The 18,455-nt window shown below is 30.9% G+C and overlaps 2 protein-coding genes across 3 annotated transcripts in view; one reads left to right on the top strand and one right to left on the bottom strand.

Annotated features, from left to right (window-relative positions):
* LOC121118740 (TWiK family of potassium channels protein 7) overlaps positions 1–4,634 on the top strand; it is a 218,981-nt gene extending 214,347 nt beyond the window's left edge. For both annotated transcript variants that reach the window (XM_040713324.2, XM_040713325.2), the window contains one exon: positions 1,508–4,634. In XM_040713324.2, coding sequence (XP_040569258.1) covers positions 1,508–1,869 — 362 coding nt within the window. In that variant the 3' untranslated portion in view covers positions 1,870–4,634. The remainder of the gene's footprint in view (positions 1–1,507) is intronic.
* Positions 4,635–4,668: 34 nt separating this feature from the next.
* LOC121117256 (uncharacterized) lies at positions 4,669–9,718 on the bottom strand. The gene is made up of 2 exons (XM_040711625.2): positions 9,320–9,718; positions 4,669–8,075 (listed from the first exon to the last, which is right to left on the bottom strand). Exons 1-2 carry the CDS (start codon positions 9,492–9,494, stop codon positions 4,909–4,911), a joined length of 3,342 nt encoding a protein of 1,113 aa, XP_040567559.1. The 5' UTR covers positions 9,495–9,718; the 3' UTR covers positions 4,669–4,908.
* Between the last annotated feature and the right edge of the window lie 8,737 nt (positions 9,719–18,455).

Here is an 18,455-nt window from a genome sequence, read left to right as displayed (position 1 = left end):
AATAAGGCGACAGAGAATGTCACCATCATGCAGTAAAATAATATAACTCCCGGAATGATAATGTTATTTAACTAGGTGTGTTAATTCATGAAAATGAGCAAATTCAATTTGCACTCATCTTTTATAGAGAATAAATATCTTCGTAGTATTATGGTCATTAAATAATAAACAAAAAGGCAGAAAGAGCAGAACCGTCAACCGTTTTTCCTTTTCTAATTGCTACATATATACTATTTTTTTCTTTACGCAGATTCCTTCTTTAGTTATGTTATACTCCGTGTATCCTTATACAAATAAAAAATTATCATTTTATAAGGAAACTATATTAAAACTTTTGATATATCGTTTGTTCATCTAAAAAAGTTATTTCCATAAATTGCTCTATTTTGATTTATGCTAAATATTTTTGGTGAAGAATTTTATTTGTATCATAAAATTGTGAAGTTTACAACTTCAAAGGCTCTGCACAACCTCTACATATTAATCAATGTGCCTCAAACATTATATTTATTCTTTTCTTTTTTTTTAATCAAAAGGGAACTTTTTTATGTTCCTTTAATTGGTCAGATGGAGTTGCACTGATTAAGGATAAGTAGAGTTGAGCAGTTTGTAATGAAAAAAAACTACCTTCCAAAATTAGAAAGGGGAAAACTCTTATGGCATGTCCTATTTCTTTTATTATGCTCCATTATAGTTAATGATGCTAATCGGTAGCATTTTGGGCATGTTAAAAAAAACACACACACACAGAAAATCAACATTTTGGAGAAGAGTTTGGATTAGCTGTGATGACGTTTCATTAGATCAGCTACAAGCAGCTGCGATTAGGAGAGGGAAGGGAGTATGAAATAAACAAGGATATTGACAAGAATTACCCCGATGTTGATAATTAATTATATTTTGAGTCCAACAAGGATTTACAATAATAACTCTGTAGCAAATAACTGATATTACAATTACTCTATCTTACCTTGGAATTGTCTTTTTAAGCCCATAGAAACAATATTTCGTACGCACATTGAGTTCAAAAGAATTACTTCTCCCGATCACCTTGTCCACTGCTGAGCTACGTCGTTCAATGGGACATTTTTTGACTATGAATCCCCGCCCCACTCCACATGTTCCCCAAACTTTTGAAAGCTCTCTAATATTCCTTGATGTCTTTATTTATTGAATTTGTTTTTAAGAAAATCGATATTTTAAGTCTAATTATCCATTATTTTTTTTATTGGCTAAAAAAAAAGTTAGAGCTGAAATAAGTCGGCAACAACTCAGAATTTAAGGAAAGTGTATAAATTAAAGGTGTAGTACTGCTCTATTAAAATTATAAACAAATTTTCCACTTATTGCAGCTCAAACTTTTCTTTTTGTTAAGCCCATTCTAACGCATTCAAATTTGTAATCCATCACTGGATAAAAACTTTAGAATGGACTTCATTGCTATTTGTAAATATTCAATAACAATCATCATTGATACTATCTAAAATTTGATATTCATATTTTTCAGAAAAAACTCCTTACATGTTGGTTTGCATGATATTTATATTAGTGGGACTGGCTTTCACCTCAACCATCATTGAACTCGTTCGTCGTCAATACACAGAGTCCTGGCAGAAAATGCAAGAACTTAGAGCTCAAATACAAGCCCAGCTTAAACTCGCCGCTCAATTACAAAAAATGGGTGATAAAGACATCGATCTTGAAGGGATTGACCTTGATATGGATCAACTACGAAAGAACATCGCACTCATGAAGAAGGGTAAATTTGGAGCTGGATTGTCAGACATAGACATCGATAATTTGGACTTTTTAGATGGAAAGAGAAAAGTTAAAGCCGTTACCATTTTCTTCTATGAAACATCACTTTGATACCCATTAATATTATAATATTCAATACCCCCCGCTACGTGTTAATTATGTATGTACACTATATTAATTATAATCAATGTCATAATTGATATTATTAATTATTATATACAATGTGGTATGGCTAAAAAAATTGGGCCGTACGTCGTATTTTCCCTTTCTATCTCGAAATCGTAGACAACAAAAGTGGAAAATTGTAGTTCAATCATCGCAACCTTTTAATAATAAGGAATTAACTTCGCTAAGCCAAGCAAGTTATATATTATTGGAGTACGACAGGGCGTCCGTAGGGGTGGGCTGGAAGGGGCTAATTTTTACTAGAAATTTTAAAATTGGAAAAAAAAATTCTAAGAATTTAATTTTTTTTGGGAAAATTTTATTTTTTGTCGATAGTAGTGGATTTTTGGAACTTTTTTCCTAAAAATTTAATATTTGAAATTTAGTTACTGAATTTTTTTTTCAAAAAATTTTATTTTTTGTCAGCAACTGGATTTTTGAATTTTTTTTTTTCCGAAAAATTTACCATTTGAAATTTAATTTTAAATGTTATATTTTGTAAATAGTAGTGGATTTAAAAAAAAAAAAAAATATTTGAAATTTTTGTGAAAGATTTTATTTTTTGTCAATAACTGTGGATTTTTGGAAAAAAAATCAAAAAAATAATATTTGAAATTTAATTTTTGTTTTTTTTTTCCAGACAATTTAATTTTTTAAATTTTTTCCAAAAAAAATAAATAAATGGTTTTTTTAACAACAAAAAATTCGAAAACCCAAGCCTCACCGATAATATAATCCAGGTGGCGCCCCTGTTGGAGGAGAGAGATATCGACTCTTTTGAGTTATTCGGACAAGAAAGCACTTTGAGGATCTTTAAAGTAGATGCTACGTATACATTGAGGCTGAAATTAATTATGTTTGCATTATTAATGGTAGATACAAGAAAAAACCGAATTGCTTTACATAATGAAATGTGATTTTCTCTGACATCATCCTTCAGTTCCTCTCTACCCTCCCCTTCCATTATACTCCATAAGAGACGAAATCACAACTTTCTCCACACATTGCGACCTTCCATCTACTTTTAAGATCCTCCAAAGTACTAACTGTCTGAATAACTTGAAAGTTGTCAAGATTCTACTCCAATAGAGCGTTTTGACGTGACGTCAGCGTTGTTGACGTCCATCATTTTGGGTTATAAAACAACGAAGTTTTATAAGAAGAAATCCATTTTTTAATTAATACTAAGGGAAATAGATAAATACAAATGGATAAATAAAAGGACTTACACTATATCAACCTTTTTATTCCACTATTGCTTAGTTTTATCTTAGATCTGACCCTAAAATGTATTAAAAATAAGTTATTACATGGTTTTACAACCTTAGTTCTAAAATCAGAGCCATCCGCAGGCGGTGGTATGGAGGGTCTATAGCCTTTAGTTCTGGACTAAGAAAAATTTTAATAATAAAAAAATAGGAGTAAAATTTTTTTTGAAATATTTCTCTAAAAAAAAGAGCTCATTCGATCCAAATTATGCGAAGGTGCAAAAAAATTAATTTTTGAAATTTAAAAAAAAAAAAAAAACACTATCTCCCCATTAAAAAGGAAAGAATAAGATATTTTTTTTCAAATTATCCTAATTTTCTCGTCCCTCATTTATAACATTTTTTTTTTTTTTTTTACAAATCTACCCATTTTTAGTATATTTGTCTTTGATTAAATTCAAATATCAATATTTAATCATTTGCGTACAGTAGTATTCAATAAGAGGCAAATGCAGGGTGCGAACTGTAGGGGGGCTTGTGCCCGTCTCCCTCCAAAATGAAGGAATATTTTTATTTAAGTTTCCATTTATTAAAATTCAGGCCCAGCCTTTTAATTTTGCAAAAAAATTAAACCCATACCCTGCCAATGCGGTAGTTTTTTTCTTAAAGCCTTATAATGAAAATATATTCGAAATTTGTCCATTTTACATAGTAAAAATATCAACTTTCAGCCCTCAAAATGGCTTCTCCTTGGATTATGATGGAATTTATGACGTCAGTGAAAATGTTTTGTCTTTGTATAATTTGGTTCGCTTTTATGGAAGTTATTTCCTATAGTCTTCCACAAGGGGGAGGGGGCTGGAGGGGGTGTAGCCCCAAAAGTTAAAGAAATTTTTACTAAATTTTTTTTTGTCAAGACGAAAAAAATTTCTCTGAAAAAATTGGTTAATTTTTTTTTTTTTTTTCCTTATAAAAAGGTCATTCGAGCAAATTATGCTGCAGAGCAAAAAATTTAATTTTTCAAATTTTTTGTGAATAGATATTTTTTTTTTTTTTTTTTTTGTGAATATTAAGGCCCCTTCCCTCAAATATAATCCTGTTGACGCCCTTGTTTCCTTATTATTAAAGGGTTGCGATGATTAAATTTCAACTTAACTGTCTCCAATTTTGAGATAGAAAGAGAAAATTTGATGTACGGACAAAATTGTTTACCATAGACATTAATACCATACCAAATCCCTTCTCAATTATCGTCTATATATGTATGTATTTATATTATTTTTTCTGCTGCCATATCAATTATCAACACGATACTACCTTCACTTTTAAAAGCATTGTCCGTCTCTCTCTCTCTTTCTTTCTCAATTAATGATTATTTTAGCACTTTTTTTAAACAATATATTAAATAAAAATGATAAAATTTAAAAGTAACACACATATAAAACTTTCTACTCATTAGAATAAGTAAAGTGTGCATGGAGTGAAATACATAAAAAAAACAAAGATGAAGTAATAATAATAATAATGAAGGGGTTAGTTTTGAAGTTTTCTTTATCCAAAAAAATGAGTTTTTTGTTTAAATTTAATTGATCTAAAGTACGAATACGAATTCCGTTAACAAACTCAGCTGAAACAAATGGATGTATGTCACTTATGAGTTAAAATTCATAATGAACATAAGAATATGAGTTGATAGCAGATTTCGAATGTGATAAAGAGATGTACATACACACACGAAGAAACAAAAACAAAACAATAAAATGAAAGAGTGAATTAATTATTTGTAGCTCGTAGTAGGAGGTGGCGGAGGCGGTGGATTTCGTGGTAGAGGAGGTTGAACATGAGGATCACAAGATGAGGATGGTGAAGGAGGAACATTAGCTTTTTGATGATTTGTACTGCCAGCCCCTCCTCCAGCCCATTGTGCCCAATATTTCGCCATTTGTTCACAATATTGCTTCCATGCCACAGGATCCGCTCCACCAGCAGCCGTAGCAGGGGCAGCTGCAACAGGTTGATTGTTAATACCATAGGGTTGTGTATGAGCTGCACTTTGATTGTAATTCATCATGTACGAACTGTATTGTTTAGAATATTGGGCCCAATATTCGGGAGTAGGCCCTGTGGATAATGGTATATTTGCAGGATTTGAATTGATGATAGGAGGAACAGTGTATCCTACCGCTGCTGCTCCACCTCCTCCGTGTTGATGAGAGGGAGGAGGATATGGAAATGCGGCTGAGGGTGGAGCTGGATATTTTTTAAATGTGTGACTAGGTGTAGAAGAAGAAGAGTAGCGACTCGATGATGCATCACGATTCTGTTGTCTAAGATTTTCAATCCAAGCGACCCGGTCAAAATCACTTTTGTACATTTTTGACATTTGATTTAGCCAAGTGACTTGCTCTTTTGATAATCCCGGTTCGTCAGCCATTGATTTAATGACAGGTGGTGTTTCTACCTTTTTCCAAGATAAATCTGGGGCTGGATAGTCAGAAAAGGGATGAGAAGAAACGGATATGGTAGTGTTATTTGCCGTTAATGAGGAAGAGTCAGATTCAATGGGATGACTGGAGGAAGAATTACTTTCATTGGAATGATCGTAAAATCTGTTGAAGTTGACTTCAGTAGGGGTTACCAATTCTCTCATACTAACCCTCATTAGTATTATGACCATGGTGAATTGGAATGTATGTGGGAATGTATCGACAGGTATGACTTCGACCGGTATGAAGGGATCTCCTTTATATTGATTTGAAGGAGGACGAACTAAATCTTCAAAGCTTCGTGTGGCTGCTTTCGAATCACTCACCAACCAGACAACGCGATTAATATTAGAACACTTTCTTATGTTGCAAATCACTTTGGAATCGAATGGGATTTGAGGAGGATCAACAACGAGAACAATGTTAGAGAAATTTGCTCTATTCAGCAAAACAGGGAGATAATGCTCTCCACTTCCAGTAAAAAATTCACAATTGGTCACGTTGTTATTGACAGCATTCATTCTTGCATCATTCACAAATTCCTCAACAATATCAAGTCCCAAAACCTGTCCAACGTATTTAGATAAAGAAAGTCCCACCGTTCCTCCTCCACAGCAAAGATCAACTAGAGTAGTTTCAAAATCTAAACCACATACATCAATCATGACCTTAAAGACAGTTTCAATAGCTGTTGTATTTAAGCAAAAGGGGATACGGGGAGAAAGCCGAAAATATTGTTCACAAATTTTTTCAGAAATATGATCCACACCACTTATAAGCTCAAATGTGCCACTGCCTTCTAATGTTTTTTCATTGAAATACAATGAATTCAACTCACAAAGACTTCCATCTCCAGTCTCAAAATATTCTTTTAATCTAAGACGTACTTCTTTAATTTGAAGTTTTTCACAGTTTTGAGGATGAAAAGAAACGATCAACATTACTTCATCCGTCACAGTCATTCGTACTATACAACTCAACCAATTACCTTCCTTTAACTGAGGGTTATATGGCTTATATAAACTATTTCTTAGGTGTTTTTCTAAACTTTTCGTAACATATTTGATGCGCTGAGGAATGTTCTTTAAGCTATCGATAGGTCCAACATAGTAAGTTTCAGGTTCGATTTGATATCCAATAGTCAAGTTATTACTCTCTTTATTGAAGCCAATCGTAAAATCACATCTATTTCGATATCCAACACATAGTGGTCCTGGAATCATGGGTAATAACTTACAAATACTAGGATATGATTTTTCTTGGTAAGAATACCAAGAATGCAATGCTCTATTAGCATTTAAAGTGTCTGTCTTAAGTTTATTCATATAAGCAAGGACTTCATCTTCTTTTATCTTTAATTGTTTATCGTATGGGGTTTTCCATAAGGAAGTTACCAGATCCTGAACAAGCTCAGAAGGAGGTGCATTTTCTCTTTGGTTCGTCTTTTTGAAATCTTTGTTGAAAGGAAGATCCTCTGCTGGACAATTAATATGTTTAGACTTTGCTTCTTTTTTGGAAACTGCCGGTGGAGGTACTGAAAATCTATTTTTAATTACTTTATCCAGGGCTGGAACACTTGGTGGAGGTATATGGAACGGTTTTATCACTTCACTTGGTGCTTGTGGTGGTATAACATGATAATACGGAGAAGCAGGAGGAGGAAATGGTCTTGGAAAACCACCGCCATGCCAATGAGGATTCATAACTCTACCACCACGCCCAACTCTATATGGACCACCTTTTCTCCAATAAGGTTCCATTTGAGGTGCGTGAGAACTAAATGATTCAAATTGGATATTTGGAGGCATATTAACATCAACTTTGGGTTGTTTTATATTGTTATTTTCTATTTTCTTATCAGAGGATCGCTTTGGGGGCCGACTAGTTGACTCAGAAAGTATTGAGTCGCACGAAGCATCAACTAATTTTTCGACATCGGCAACTGGATCCCCATTAGAGGGAGGAACATCCTTTTTCTGAGACGAAGCCACTGGATCGAGTAGAGTGGAGCCTCCATTTAATTCAGTTTTAATATCACTACCACTATAATCGTTACCACAAGCTGAGGTCGAATTGTTATTTGATGTTTCCAGAACAACATCTCTTGGAGATGTTGGAGAGGGTGTTTCCTTTTTAACAACACTATCTGGTGGAGATGGAATAGCTGGAGTTGGAGCCAATGATGACTTTTCTTTATCATTTATCACTTTTTCTACCGCTGGTGGCAAAGGCTCGTTTACTTTTAAAGGTGGCAATAAATCCTCTATGGATGATGCATTCTTAAGTGAATTTAAGACATGTCCTACACTATTAAGATTCTTATTTTGATCTTTTATAAAAACTTGTTTTGTTCCAGAGGATTCATTATTCGTTTTCTTGACAGGTGTAGAAGCGGCTCTGTTAATCCATTCAGGATCAAATTTACCAAAGTCGATCGATGGTCTAGCGAGTATTTTACCTTTAAATATACAGAATTACAGATTGCTATTATTAAGTAAATAAATAAATTTTAAGTAAAAAAAATGATATAAGTAAGTTTTACACATTTAAATATGAAATAAAAAGAAGTGCAAGTACAATGAAATTTTCCTTCTTTAAGTTTGTATGTTAATTATTCAAAAAATGGTGATTAATATTAAGTTGTAGAAAAAGGAGACCACTTGTAATTGAATTAAATATGAATTATTAACTTTGTATACTTTTTTGATTTTTTTTTTTTCAATTGAACATAAAAGACAAGTATATTTTTATTAACCAAAAATGACTTAATTTGGATTTATTTAAAATAACTGCTAAAGTATTTGACTACTTGACATTAAAAAAATATAGCTACAAATGATCATTTTAATTAAAGTGTGAGCATTTTTGCTTAATGGGAAGAAAATATATAGAAAACTAAACAAATAGGTTAAAAGAGGTGAAATATCAAGAAAACAAGAGGCTGGAAAAAGTTAAAATGCACGAAAGGAAGATGAAGATTTAAGATTCCAGGGTTGTGAAAATTTTCAAAATCCTCGTGATTTTAAAAAAAAGAATATATTGTTAATCCGCAAAATATTAGTACTCTAATTTATTCTTGCTATTTTGGAAATTTAAACGTATTATTCTAGAGCAAAGAGGTAATACTCTAGTTTTGATAGTGACCACTGTTAGCAGATAACTCGTCCATCAAAGTTCCCTACATATACTTTTCTTTTTTATATCCTCTCACGAGGAATGAGATATTGTCCACATCCATACTCATCAGTAGAGTGGTATAAAACGTGTATATATCAATTATTCAAGGAATGGGTTAATATCAATTTGTAGGAAAAGGAGAAATCCTGAGATTTCAAATATATTAAAATGGAATGAAATGTGTTAAAAAGAAGTGAAATACAGAGAGCATGAAGATAGGAAGAGTGGAGAAGTGAGGATGAGGACTGCCACTATCCTATCCAATCTAGATGACAAATTAAGTATTGCTGTACTGCGTATTGCGCGCGCACATAAACTTAGCTCACTATGTTTTATGTTATGCGTAAGCAGATACAGATTGAGCCAGAAAGTCCGGAGAAAGTTAAAATGGAGAGGTGGAAGAGGAAGAAGAATGGACAAAGGAAAGATGAGGATCCAAGATCCAGGATATTACAAGGGCGGAAAGAAGAAGAATTCCATGCAAAGAACAACAAAATAGAGAAGAAATAAAAAAGATGCGAGGACCTTTAAAAAGAGGTTTGGACTCATCAAATGGACTTGATTTATCGTGAGAAATAGAATTTTTGAGAGTTTTAGATCCAACAACGGGGCTTTTAGAGTCGGAGTCTTTTTGATTGTCCGCTTTAGAGCTCTCGAGCACTTTGGACTTCCCAATACGCGCTAATAACCCTCGATACATGTTTAAGGGATTTCTGGGGTAGTTGTGAACGACGATGCTATAATTCCAGCATGATGAGGGCCATCAGTCATCCTGACTACTCGTTTCAACTCCAAGAGAAACAACAAAAGTTATTAAATACCACAAATAGAAGGAGAGAGAATGACACAGAATAAAATAAGATAGAAAGAAAAACAGAGAAAGAAAGAGAGAAAGGTCTGTTGTAGAGCTTTTTCCTTCATCTCATTGGATAAATACAGTCTGACACTCCCTCATTGGATACTCAACGTCATTTTACCTTTTATTTACTTTGATGGTATCTTAAAGGATAAGATCACGTGATAGTTGTCAAATCACAATCTAGTTGGCCAGTTAGAGAGTGTGATGGGAACGCGACATGCACATAAATAAATATGGAACGCTTTCTTTTTTGTGCTTGACAGGAGTGCAAAATAATTTTCTCAGATTAATTAAATGAATGCAGTAAATTGAAATTTTAAAACCTCGTATCTTCTTAATTAAAATTGAATTAATTTTTTTATAAAAAGTTAGAACTATTACAGCAATTCTCATTTTTTTATCATTAAATATTTATAATTCAACCCAATTTTATAATGAAACGCACATTATCTACAATATACACTGTATCCAAGCCAATTTCTGCTAATGAGCGAGAGCAAATCAATATCCTATCTAACTAACATGGAATCTGAATCATAATAAAGTACTAATCACTTACTCACAGGAGCGTCTGCGATGGAATGGCTTTTTTTTTAGAAAATAAATCCTTCAAAAAAATCCCTCTGTTTTCTCATTAAATTTTTACATCCAGAGGAGCAATAATTTTTCCTAGTCCAAGAAAAACATTACTTCGTTTGGGGTGGGAGCTACATCCCCTCTAGTCCACTCCCTGCAGACAACCTTGACTCACTCCTTTTCTAATCAAATTACTTCTAAATTCTTAAATATTTAAGGTAAAAAATTGGTTTCTGAAGAGAAGAGCAAATAATAAATGGAAAAGTGCTTCAAAATATTATTCAACTACTATTTTTTTTCCTCCAAAAGTTTGATATAATTCTGAATTCGCTCTATTTCCTCTTTATTCATAAATTGTATGTATAATATAGGTTTTTCATTATTAAAATGGAGTTGAATAATAAATATATCATACATATTTTATGTCATTGAAATGATAATTGCTTCATGGATAAACTTTCTGTAAAAAATAATTAATTATAATTCAAAATGGGTAATATATGGGTTGTTAAAGATGCAATTTACTACATTTCTCTTGATTAATATGAGAAAATTATTTTGCACTTCAGTCAAAATAAGTGCATGGCAGTACCAATTACTAATTATTTCTACTAATATCTGGAGGGTCAATCACCTAACCTCATGTAGGGGGGATGGGTATTTTTATGCTTAAAAATCAAATGGCAAAACCTAATTAGCTTTGTACAATATTACTATATTTTATTTCAACCGCATTTGAAAATATACTTGAAGTCACGTCCTACAATTAATATGTCTTCCACCAAGACAACATATTTGAACTGAAATAAAAAAAAATTGATTACAAAAACTTGCGTAGAGTAAGTGTTTCAATCTGGGATTGATAACTTTAACATTTTTCTACAAGTCAATTACAAAAAAATACTAAAAGTAAAGTTTGTATTAAACATTTTATCCGTTAAATTTAGGAGTACTCATTTTGACGAAGGATGTACAATATGTATAATGTAATTCTTAATAGATACTTAGGAAAAAGAAAGAGATAAATGATCAAAGGGTTGAATTATGATTTATAATATTACTATGTATTTTTGAAGGGTTGATTCTAAGATATTCATCATTACTATTAAGTATTTATTAATATATTATTTTAAATTATCAAATGTACACATCACAGTATTTTGAATATATGATAAACCAAAAATACATTTAAAAAACTAAATAATAACACTGCGATTATTTATTGCATATATAAGCCGGAAATTTTATGATTTTTTATAGGTGCAAATTCATATTGCATATGATTTAATATATAAAATTATTTTATTAAGTATTATTACACCAATTATAATTTTAAAAGATTTTCTTAAGTGTTTCAAAAATGGTTTGCTGTTTTTATATGTAAAATAATAATAATTAAATTACTGCTTAACAAAATGATTGGGACATCTTCTAACAAAAATATTTTCCAAGATTGACTTCTTAAAATTTAATTTTCTATTCAAATATTTCAATGATTAATACATAAAAAAATTATAAGTGTATTAGAAAAATATAGTAAAATAATAATGTAAGAACAAAGGTTAATAACTTATATTAACCTCAGCAAGAATGTGAATGTAAAGAGGTAATTATAAATTACATCTTCACATTTATCACAGATAGAATATATTTTTTCTACTACACTAATAATTATGCTATTATTATATAAAGCAAAATTAATAATAATTTTCAGAGATGAAATGAAAATGGCACGGACACAATACTTTCTAATATAATATTTATGTTATTAATCATAATTCAACCCTTTGAACCTCTCCGCCTTTCTTAATTCTCTATAAGCTAGATTTGGTATATATAAAGGATATTAATTATTATATATACCAGGCTCGATGTACATTATATGTATTGTACATCTTTTGCCAAAAAGATGACTCCTAACTTTAACAGATAAAATGTCCAATCTAAACTTTACTTTTGGTGATTGCCTTTCGGAAAAATGTTAAAGATAATGTCTGTAGCAATTCAAGGCTGAAAAATATACTCTACGCAAGTTTTAGTAATCCATTTTTTTTTTTTTAATTCAGTTGAAAAATGATATCTTGGTGGAAGACATATTAATTGTAGCTCCTGACTTCACATAGATTCTCTGATTCTGATTAAATAAAAGTGGAATAATATTGTACAAAGTCAATTACATATTAACATTTAATTTTTAAGCATAAAAATACACCTCCCCTACATGAGGTTAATAGATTGATCCTTGGTTCACTCCAGATATTAGTAGAACTAATTCGTACTGCCATGCACTTATTTTCACTGAAGTGCAAAATAATTTTCTCATATTAATCAAGACCAGATATTAGTAGGCCTCATTGGCAGAACATTCATTTCTGTGTTACTTGATTCATTAATCCAATGAATACTAAAACTTAACTGCTTTGATATTATTGATTACTCATTATTTACGTATTATATATATTAATAATGATTTAATTGTAATTAATATTTCATTTTAACTCATGTTAAGTAGCTAGAATTAGACTCCTATTGATGCTTCCCATTTTCATGATTTCCGATAAAAAATTTGAAACATGAATATGAGTATTTGTTGTAATACTCCGTGAAATCCAATACTTTTATATTATTATAAAATTATATACTTTATTCAAGAACAATGTATTTTGTATTATTACAAAGTGTCTAACCAATTCATAATCCGTTACAATAGTAATATCAACGATATATTTGCAATGGGAAGTTTCAAAATACTGACTTAGATGCATATCATTTTTGATGATAAATTCTACTCGGTAAACTCATATGAATATTGTACAATATTAAGGTTATAATATTTGCCGCAATTGTAATTTTTTCTCAACATCTCCTGATATTTTAAGCAACTATTCCATTATTTTACATCTAATTTCCATGAATTAGAGCTGATGAGTTATTTAATCACGGAGTCGGTTTGGAATACAGAAAATATGCATATTTATCTATGATTTGGATTCGCAAATTTTAAAATACCTACAGATTTAGAGGCGGGATCTCAAAATATTATAAATCCAACCTCAAGAGATTATTTGAATTATACTCTAAAAATTAAATTTATATTTTCAGTCACTCAAATAATTAATTAACTTAAACAATTAATAATCAATTATTCTTAATTTTTAGTTGGTAATAATATTTTGTGATCTTGGCTCTAAATCAAAACATCTTAATTATGCGGCTACAAATCCATTTGAATAATTGTGGAAATATACTTACTTTATGAATTAATCACATTAGTATTTAAAGATCATTCGAAAAATAATATTTCATATTAATTAGTTATTGGAATTAAACTTACTACATAATAATCTTGTACAAACATAAACTGAAGTTGATACTCTACTTTTGAAGGACAAATTTATCAATTTATATAATTAATTAAATAATTTAGTTGAGTAAAAAAATAATATTTCACCCTGAATACAGAAATGAAATACACATTTACTTGCTACAATATTATAGATACAATTATTATATTAGATACAATAATTTTTGGATTTAGACACAATAATTTTTGGATTTAGACACATAAGATTAATTCAAAATACATTTGACTGTTAATTCACTCTTCTATTTGCTGAAGAATCACTATTTCTCTTGCGTTTTCTATTTTCTTGCACATTAACAGAGGGACTTTTTAACTATGTAATTAGACATTTTCTAAGATATTAATTCAATCAATTTAAAAATCATTATAATTTTAGTACGCACATAGCACTTAAAAAAAGGTCCATTGTATATATTAGTCTTCCTCCACCCTTGTTGATGGTTCGCAAATTTTAACTTATTGGTATACGAGACATTATAAGAAATAAATTCCTCAATTTTCGTAATCATCTTTTTTTTATTCCACACAATAGTACTTCTACCTTTCAAATAAGCAATGACATTATGAATTACATGAACAATCTTAACTTTAATTGACCTCAAAACATAAACAAGCTTAGAAACTGGAATCTTCTTATGATTTAGATAAGGATAAAAAGTTAGCTCTTGCTCTAAAAACAATCTTAATTGGATATCTGACAAATTATTGAGTTGATCGAAGGAGTGAAACGTGTTTGTTTGTTCATTTAATAATTCCAAAGATTTATTGTGTCTTGCTTCTGAAGATACCCAATTCGTATTTAACCTTAAGCAAGATTAAGGAGTTAATTTTGGGTACAAATATTGATAGTACTACATATAACTTACTTTACGATTCCCACATGAAAGTTTTACTGTTCAATATCCGGTCCAAACAACCATAACATTTATTTATTACTTTGGGCCTCTATAATTTACTAACTGTACTTCTCAATAATATTGATGAGGGGTAAAGGGTCCAGCGGGTAGTTGGTCGGGGGGGTAAAGAACAGGGGGTAGGTTATCCGGGGGTAGGATCTCTGTTCCCTTTTATAAAGTTTCGCTATAAAAATCTCCCCAAAAAAATTATCGCTCAAAAAAAGCGCGCCTAAATAAATTTCGATAAAAAAAATCGCTATAATGTATGATAGCCGATACTGTAATTGAAAACGATTGGTGAGTATTCTCCAAACTTTGGTCCCTTTAATCCTCTCACTTTCACGTTTTCCCAAATGATTTAGTTTATGCCTGCATAACATTTTGAAATATATTTAGTTAGTGTAAATATATGGTTTGATTCAGTAGACGAATCAAAGACATGATAATTAATGGATTGAAAGGCCTAATTATTTTTCTTAAAACAGATATTTTGTGAAAGTCGCCGCTCTGGAAGTACAATTATAGGCCACTCAAGTTGCCATGTTTTACGTGGGCTATAAATAATATACGCGTGAAGTAATTATGGGTGGTTTGATGTGATGTAATGACCATCAGATGCAAATTATGCCTTTACTTTGACAAAATTGTTTGAGTTTTTAGGGAGAAATACTACCTTTTCGAATGTTTGGGTCAAATATTTTTTTTTATCTTCTGCTGTCGTGACGTCAAACAATTTCCCTTACTATTGCTCAACAACTTTTTTGTAAACGAATTTTCCGAACTAAAATATGATTTTCTTATATTTTTATGTAGTAAAGACATATGATATTAAGTTATGACATAAGATCTCAAAATATCACGCAAGCATAAGTTCAAGAACTTGAAAAACCTTTATACAAGTTCAAACTAATTATTAGGCCTAACTGGATGATATTGCACGAAACCTAGAAAATATATGTTCCTTAGACAGTGGTTACAAACTTTTTGTGCCCAAGCACAATGAAAGACACATAAAAATTTCTTGACACACCTATTTTAACTAAACTAATCATTTGGATTATTATAACCTATTACAAATAATGTATAGTTGTCACAAAATCGTACGGCACACTTAAACTTGCAATATATTTGTAATGCATTAGTGTTTTCTTCCCCCTTGTTCTCTTCTCTTATTTTCTTGTATATATATATGTGTGTAAAGTACAGTCTTTTACCTCGTTTTAAGTATAAAATAAATAGTCGTGTATTTTATGTATTTATCAGAGTAGGTTTATGTTTAACTAATAATATAGATGTTCCTATAAATAAACCGTTGTATTATTCCTCCACGCCTTTCCTTCTCCTCACTTCTTTCGGTCGTCCTGGATCTCTCCACCTTATAAATAGTTTGTGTCTCCTCAACCTCGTCAAGACACAACAATATTGAATTTATTTGCAATCATAGAGAGTTGCCAAATTCAAATGCACTTATAAGAGCAAAAAAATTAGCATATCCATTTTTAATTGAGCGAGAGCGCATTCATTACTGTAAATAAAATGCGGGAGCGTGCTCAAAAAATTAGTAACTGAGCGGGAAGCTCGCTCAGGATTTGTTAAGTGGACCAATTACAAATATTTTTTTTTAGAAATAATAATGTAGTTGAATTAATGAAATATTTCAGGCGTGTGCATCAATAACAAGAACACTGGTTCTGTTTATTTTTATGTATGTCTCTAAGATGCCTCAGGATTTTCTGTAGAGTTATGCACCAGGTCAAGAAACTGGTTATCGATGTCTTCTACTTCCTGCAGGAAGTTGTGCACTCGAAAGCTGAATGGATCCCTCGTTAACTCAATCATTGCATTGTCACGTTTGAAGTCTGGAAAGTAGTGCTGAAACTCGTCCACCGGCCTGTTGAGGTTGATGATGACTTCATTGTTGAAAAAGTCACTGACGCCACCAGCAGTCTTGCTGATTTCTGCCAATATTGGAAAAGTTTTTGCACTGCCAGTCCCGAACTTGCCTCACTTTTTCCTTTGCGTTTACAAATCTTAAGCCTTAACATACAGTATCATCACAACACATACACAGTAAATTAAAAACCACAAGAATATATATACGTATAAGTAATTAAAAATAGTGTTACTCATTTGCTAGTTTTACGCCAAAGAGAGACGTGATAGGAGTAAGTTTGCGGGGAGCCGGTATTGACATTTCTAACTCAAGAGTGTAGCCACTTTTTCAAAAACATTACTTACAATATCTCATAAATTAGTTGTTTTTCTTATTAAAAAAGTCTTTAAATGGTTGTGATTTGAAATTTGGTTAAAAAATTGGTAAAATTGGTTGAAATTTGTGAAATTTTGGAACATTGGTTCTTCTGTCAGCCGGTCATTCTCTAATTCCAACTCCACCATTCCCCACCACTATTTTGGAGGGAAATATTAACACACAAAAAAATTGTTATACAATGAATAAAAAAGAAGAAAGACTGCAATGAGCATGCAACAAACGTTTTACCTTTTTTAATCCCTATAATTAGTTTTTCTTTACTCACATCTCCTCTTTATGTATGTACGTCATAACTCAAATTACTCTGGGCAATGCCGGGTACTACCTCTAGAAAAATAATCAGGATGTCACACTACTCTGATATTGTCACTTACGCCAGGGTTATTTATAGTAAAAGTTACATGGAGGGTACATGTAAAATATATGCATAACGTATTAAATAATAAAGATAAAATATGATAAAAAGGAGAACAATCGGATCAAGGAACTTAAATATACTACATTGAGGAGAGAACATCAAAGTATTGAGTAGCTACATGGGATTTTTCTAATGAAAAACAGAGTAACACTTAATGATTTGTTGGGGATCTTGTATATTAATAAAGCAAATTTATATAATTAAAGCAAAATTTGTCTCTTCGTCGGCGCCTAATAACTTCGAACAACTCCAGGTACTAGTTATCTCCACCAAAGAAGTTAAACTGATGTAATGTTTTTGCCCCTGTTTGTTTGTTAGTCACCAGGTTTACAGCAGAAGTTACAGATCGATTTTGATCAAAAATGGTACGAAGATAATATAAGAGGCCATTGAATTTTGAGACGTCAAGGTCAAAGTAACATAAAATGTAAAAAATGGATTCGACTATAATTTGGGAACAAATTGAGATATATAAATCCATACTATTCACAACAAATTAATATTTTTGAAAAAAAAAAATTCAAAAATTAAATTATCAAAATAATAAATTTTTGAAATTTTTTTCAAAAATTCCCGTCTACACACAAAAATATTAATTTCTTTGGATATAAATTTCAAAATCCATACTATTCACAACAAATTCAATTTTTTGCAAAAAATTTCCAAAATTAAATTATCAAAAAAAAAAAAAAATTCACAGCTATTCACAATAATATACATTTTTTGAAAATAAAAATGAAATATTAAATTTATTGAGAAAATTTTTCAAAAATCTATAGCTAAACACAAAAAAAAATTTGGGAAAAAAATATTCAAAATCCACATCTATTCAAAAAAAAAAGAATTTTCTTGTTATTTTTTTTTCAAAAATCCACAGCTGTTTACAAAAAAATCAAATTTCAAATATTACGTATTCTAGCAAAAAGGATAAATTCTTAACTTGGGCTACATCCCCTCCAGCCCCCTCCTGCCGACCCTCCTGACTAATTTATTATGTATGAATAAAAAAACTGTGTTCAAAGGGAATAAAATTGTTAATTTCCTCGTATTCATTATTAACTTAATTAATAGAATTACTGTTTTTGAATCGACAAAGTCATGAAGGCTAATTAATATAAATAATGACTTCTGATTTTTTTCCCCTTCACTTACATAAGTAAAGACAGTGTACATTGAAATCCTATTAGTATTATTACGCCATCTTTCTCAATTTCAAATATTTTCCCCTTAACTTTCCTCATGTAGTTGCTAGTTGGAGACGACATTAATTGAAATA

Source organism: Lepeophtheirus salmonis, chromosome 5 (genome assembly GCF_016086655.4).
Source record: "Lepeophtheirus salmonis chromosome 5, UVic_Lsal_1.4, whole genome shotgun sequence".
NCBI classification, from domain to species: Eukaryota; Metazoa; Arthropoda; class Copepoda; order Siphonostomatoida; family Caligidae; genus Lepeophtheirus; species Lepeophtheirus salmonis.
Note: the sequence above shows the minus strand (reverse complement) of the source record. Positions and strands in the feature narration are given on the sequence as shown.

Coding starts and splice junctions, on each gene's coding strand:
- LOC121117256 (XM_040711625.2), bottom strand. CDS start 9,494: ATGTATCGAGGGTTATTAGCGCGTATTGGGAAGTCCAAAGTGCTCGAG. Junction 8,076..9,319: donor GTCCAAACCTCTTTTTAAAG/GTCCTCGCATCT, acceptor GTATATTTAAAG/GTAAAATACTCGCTAGACCA.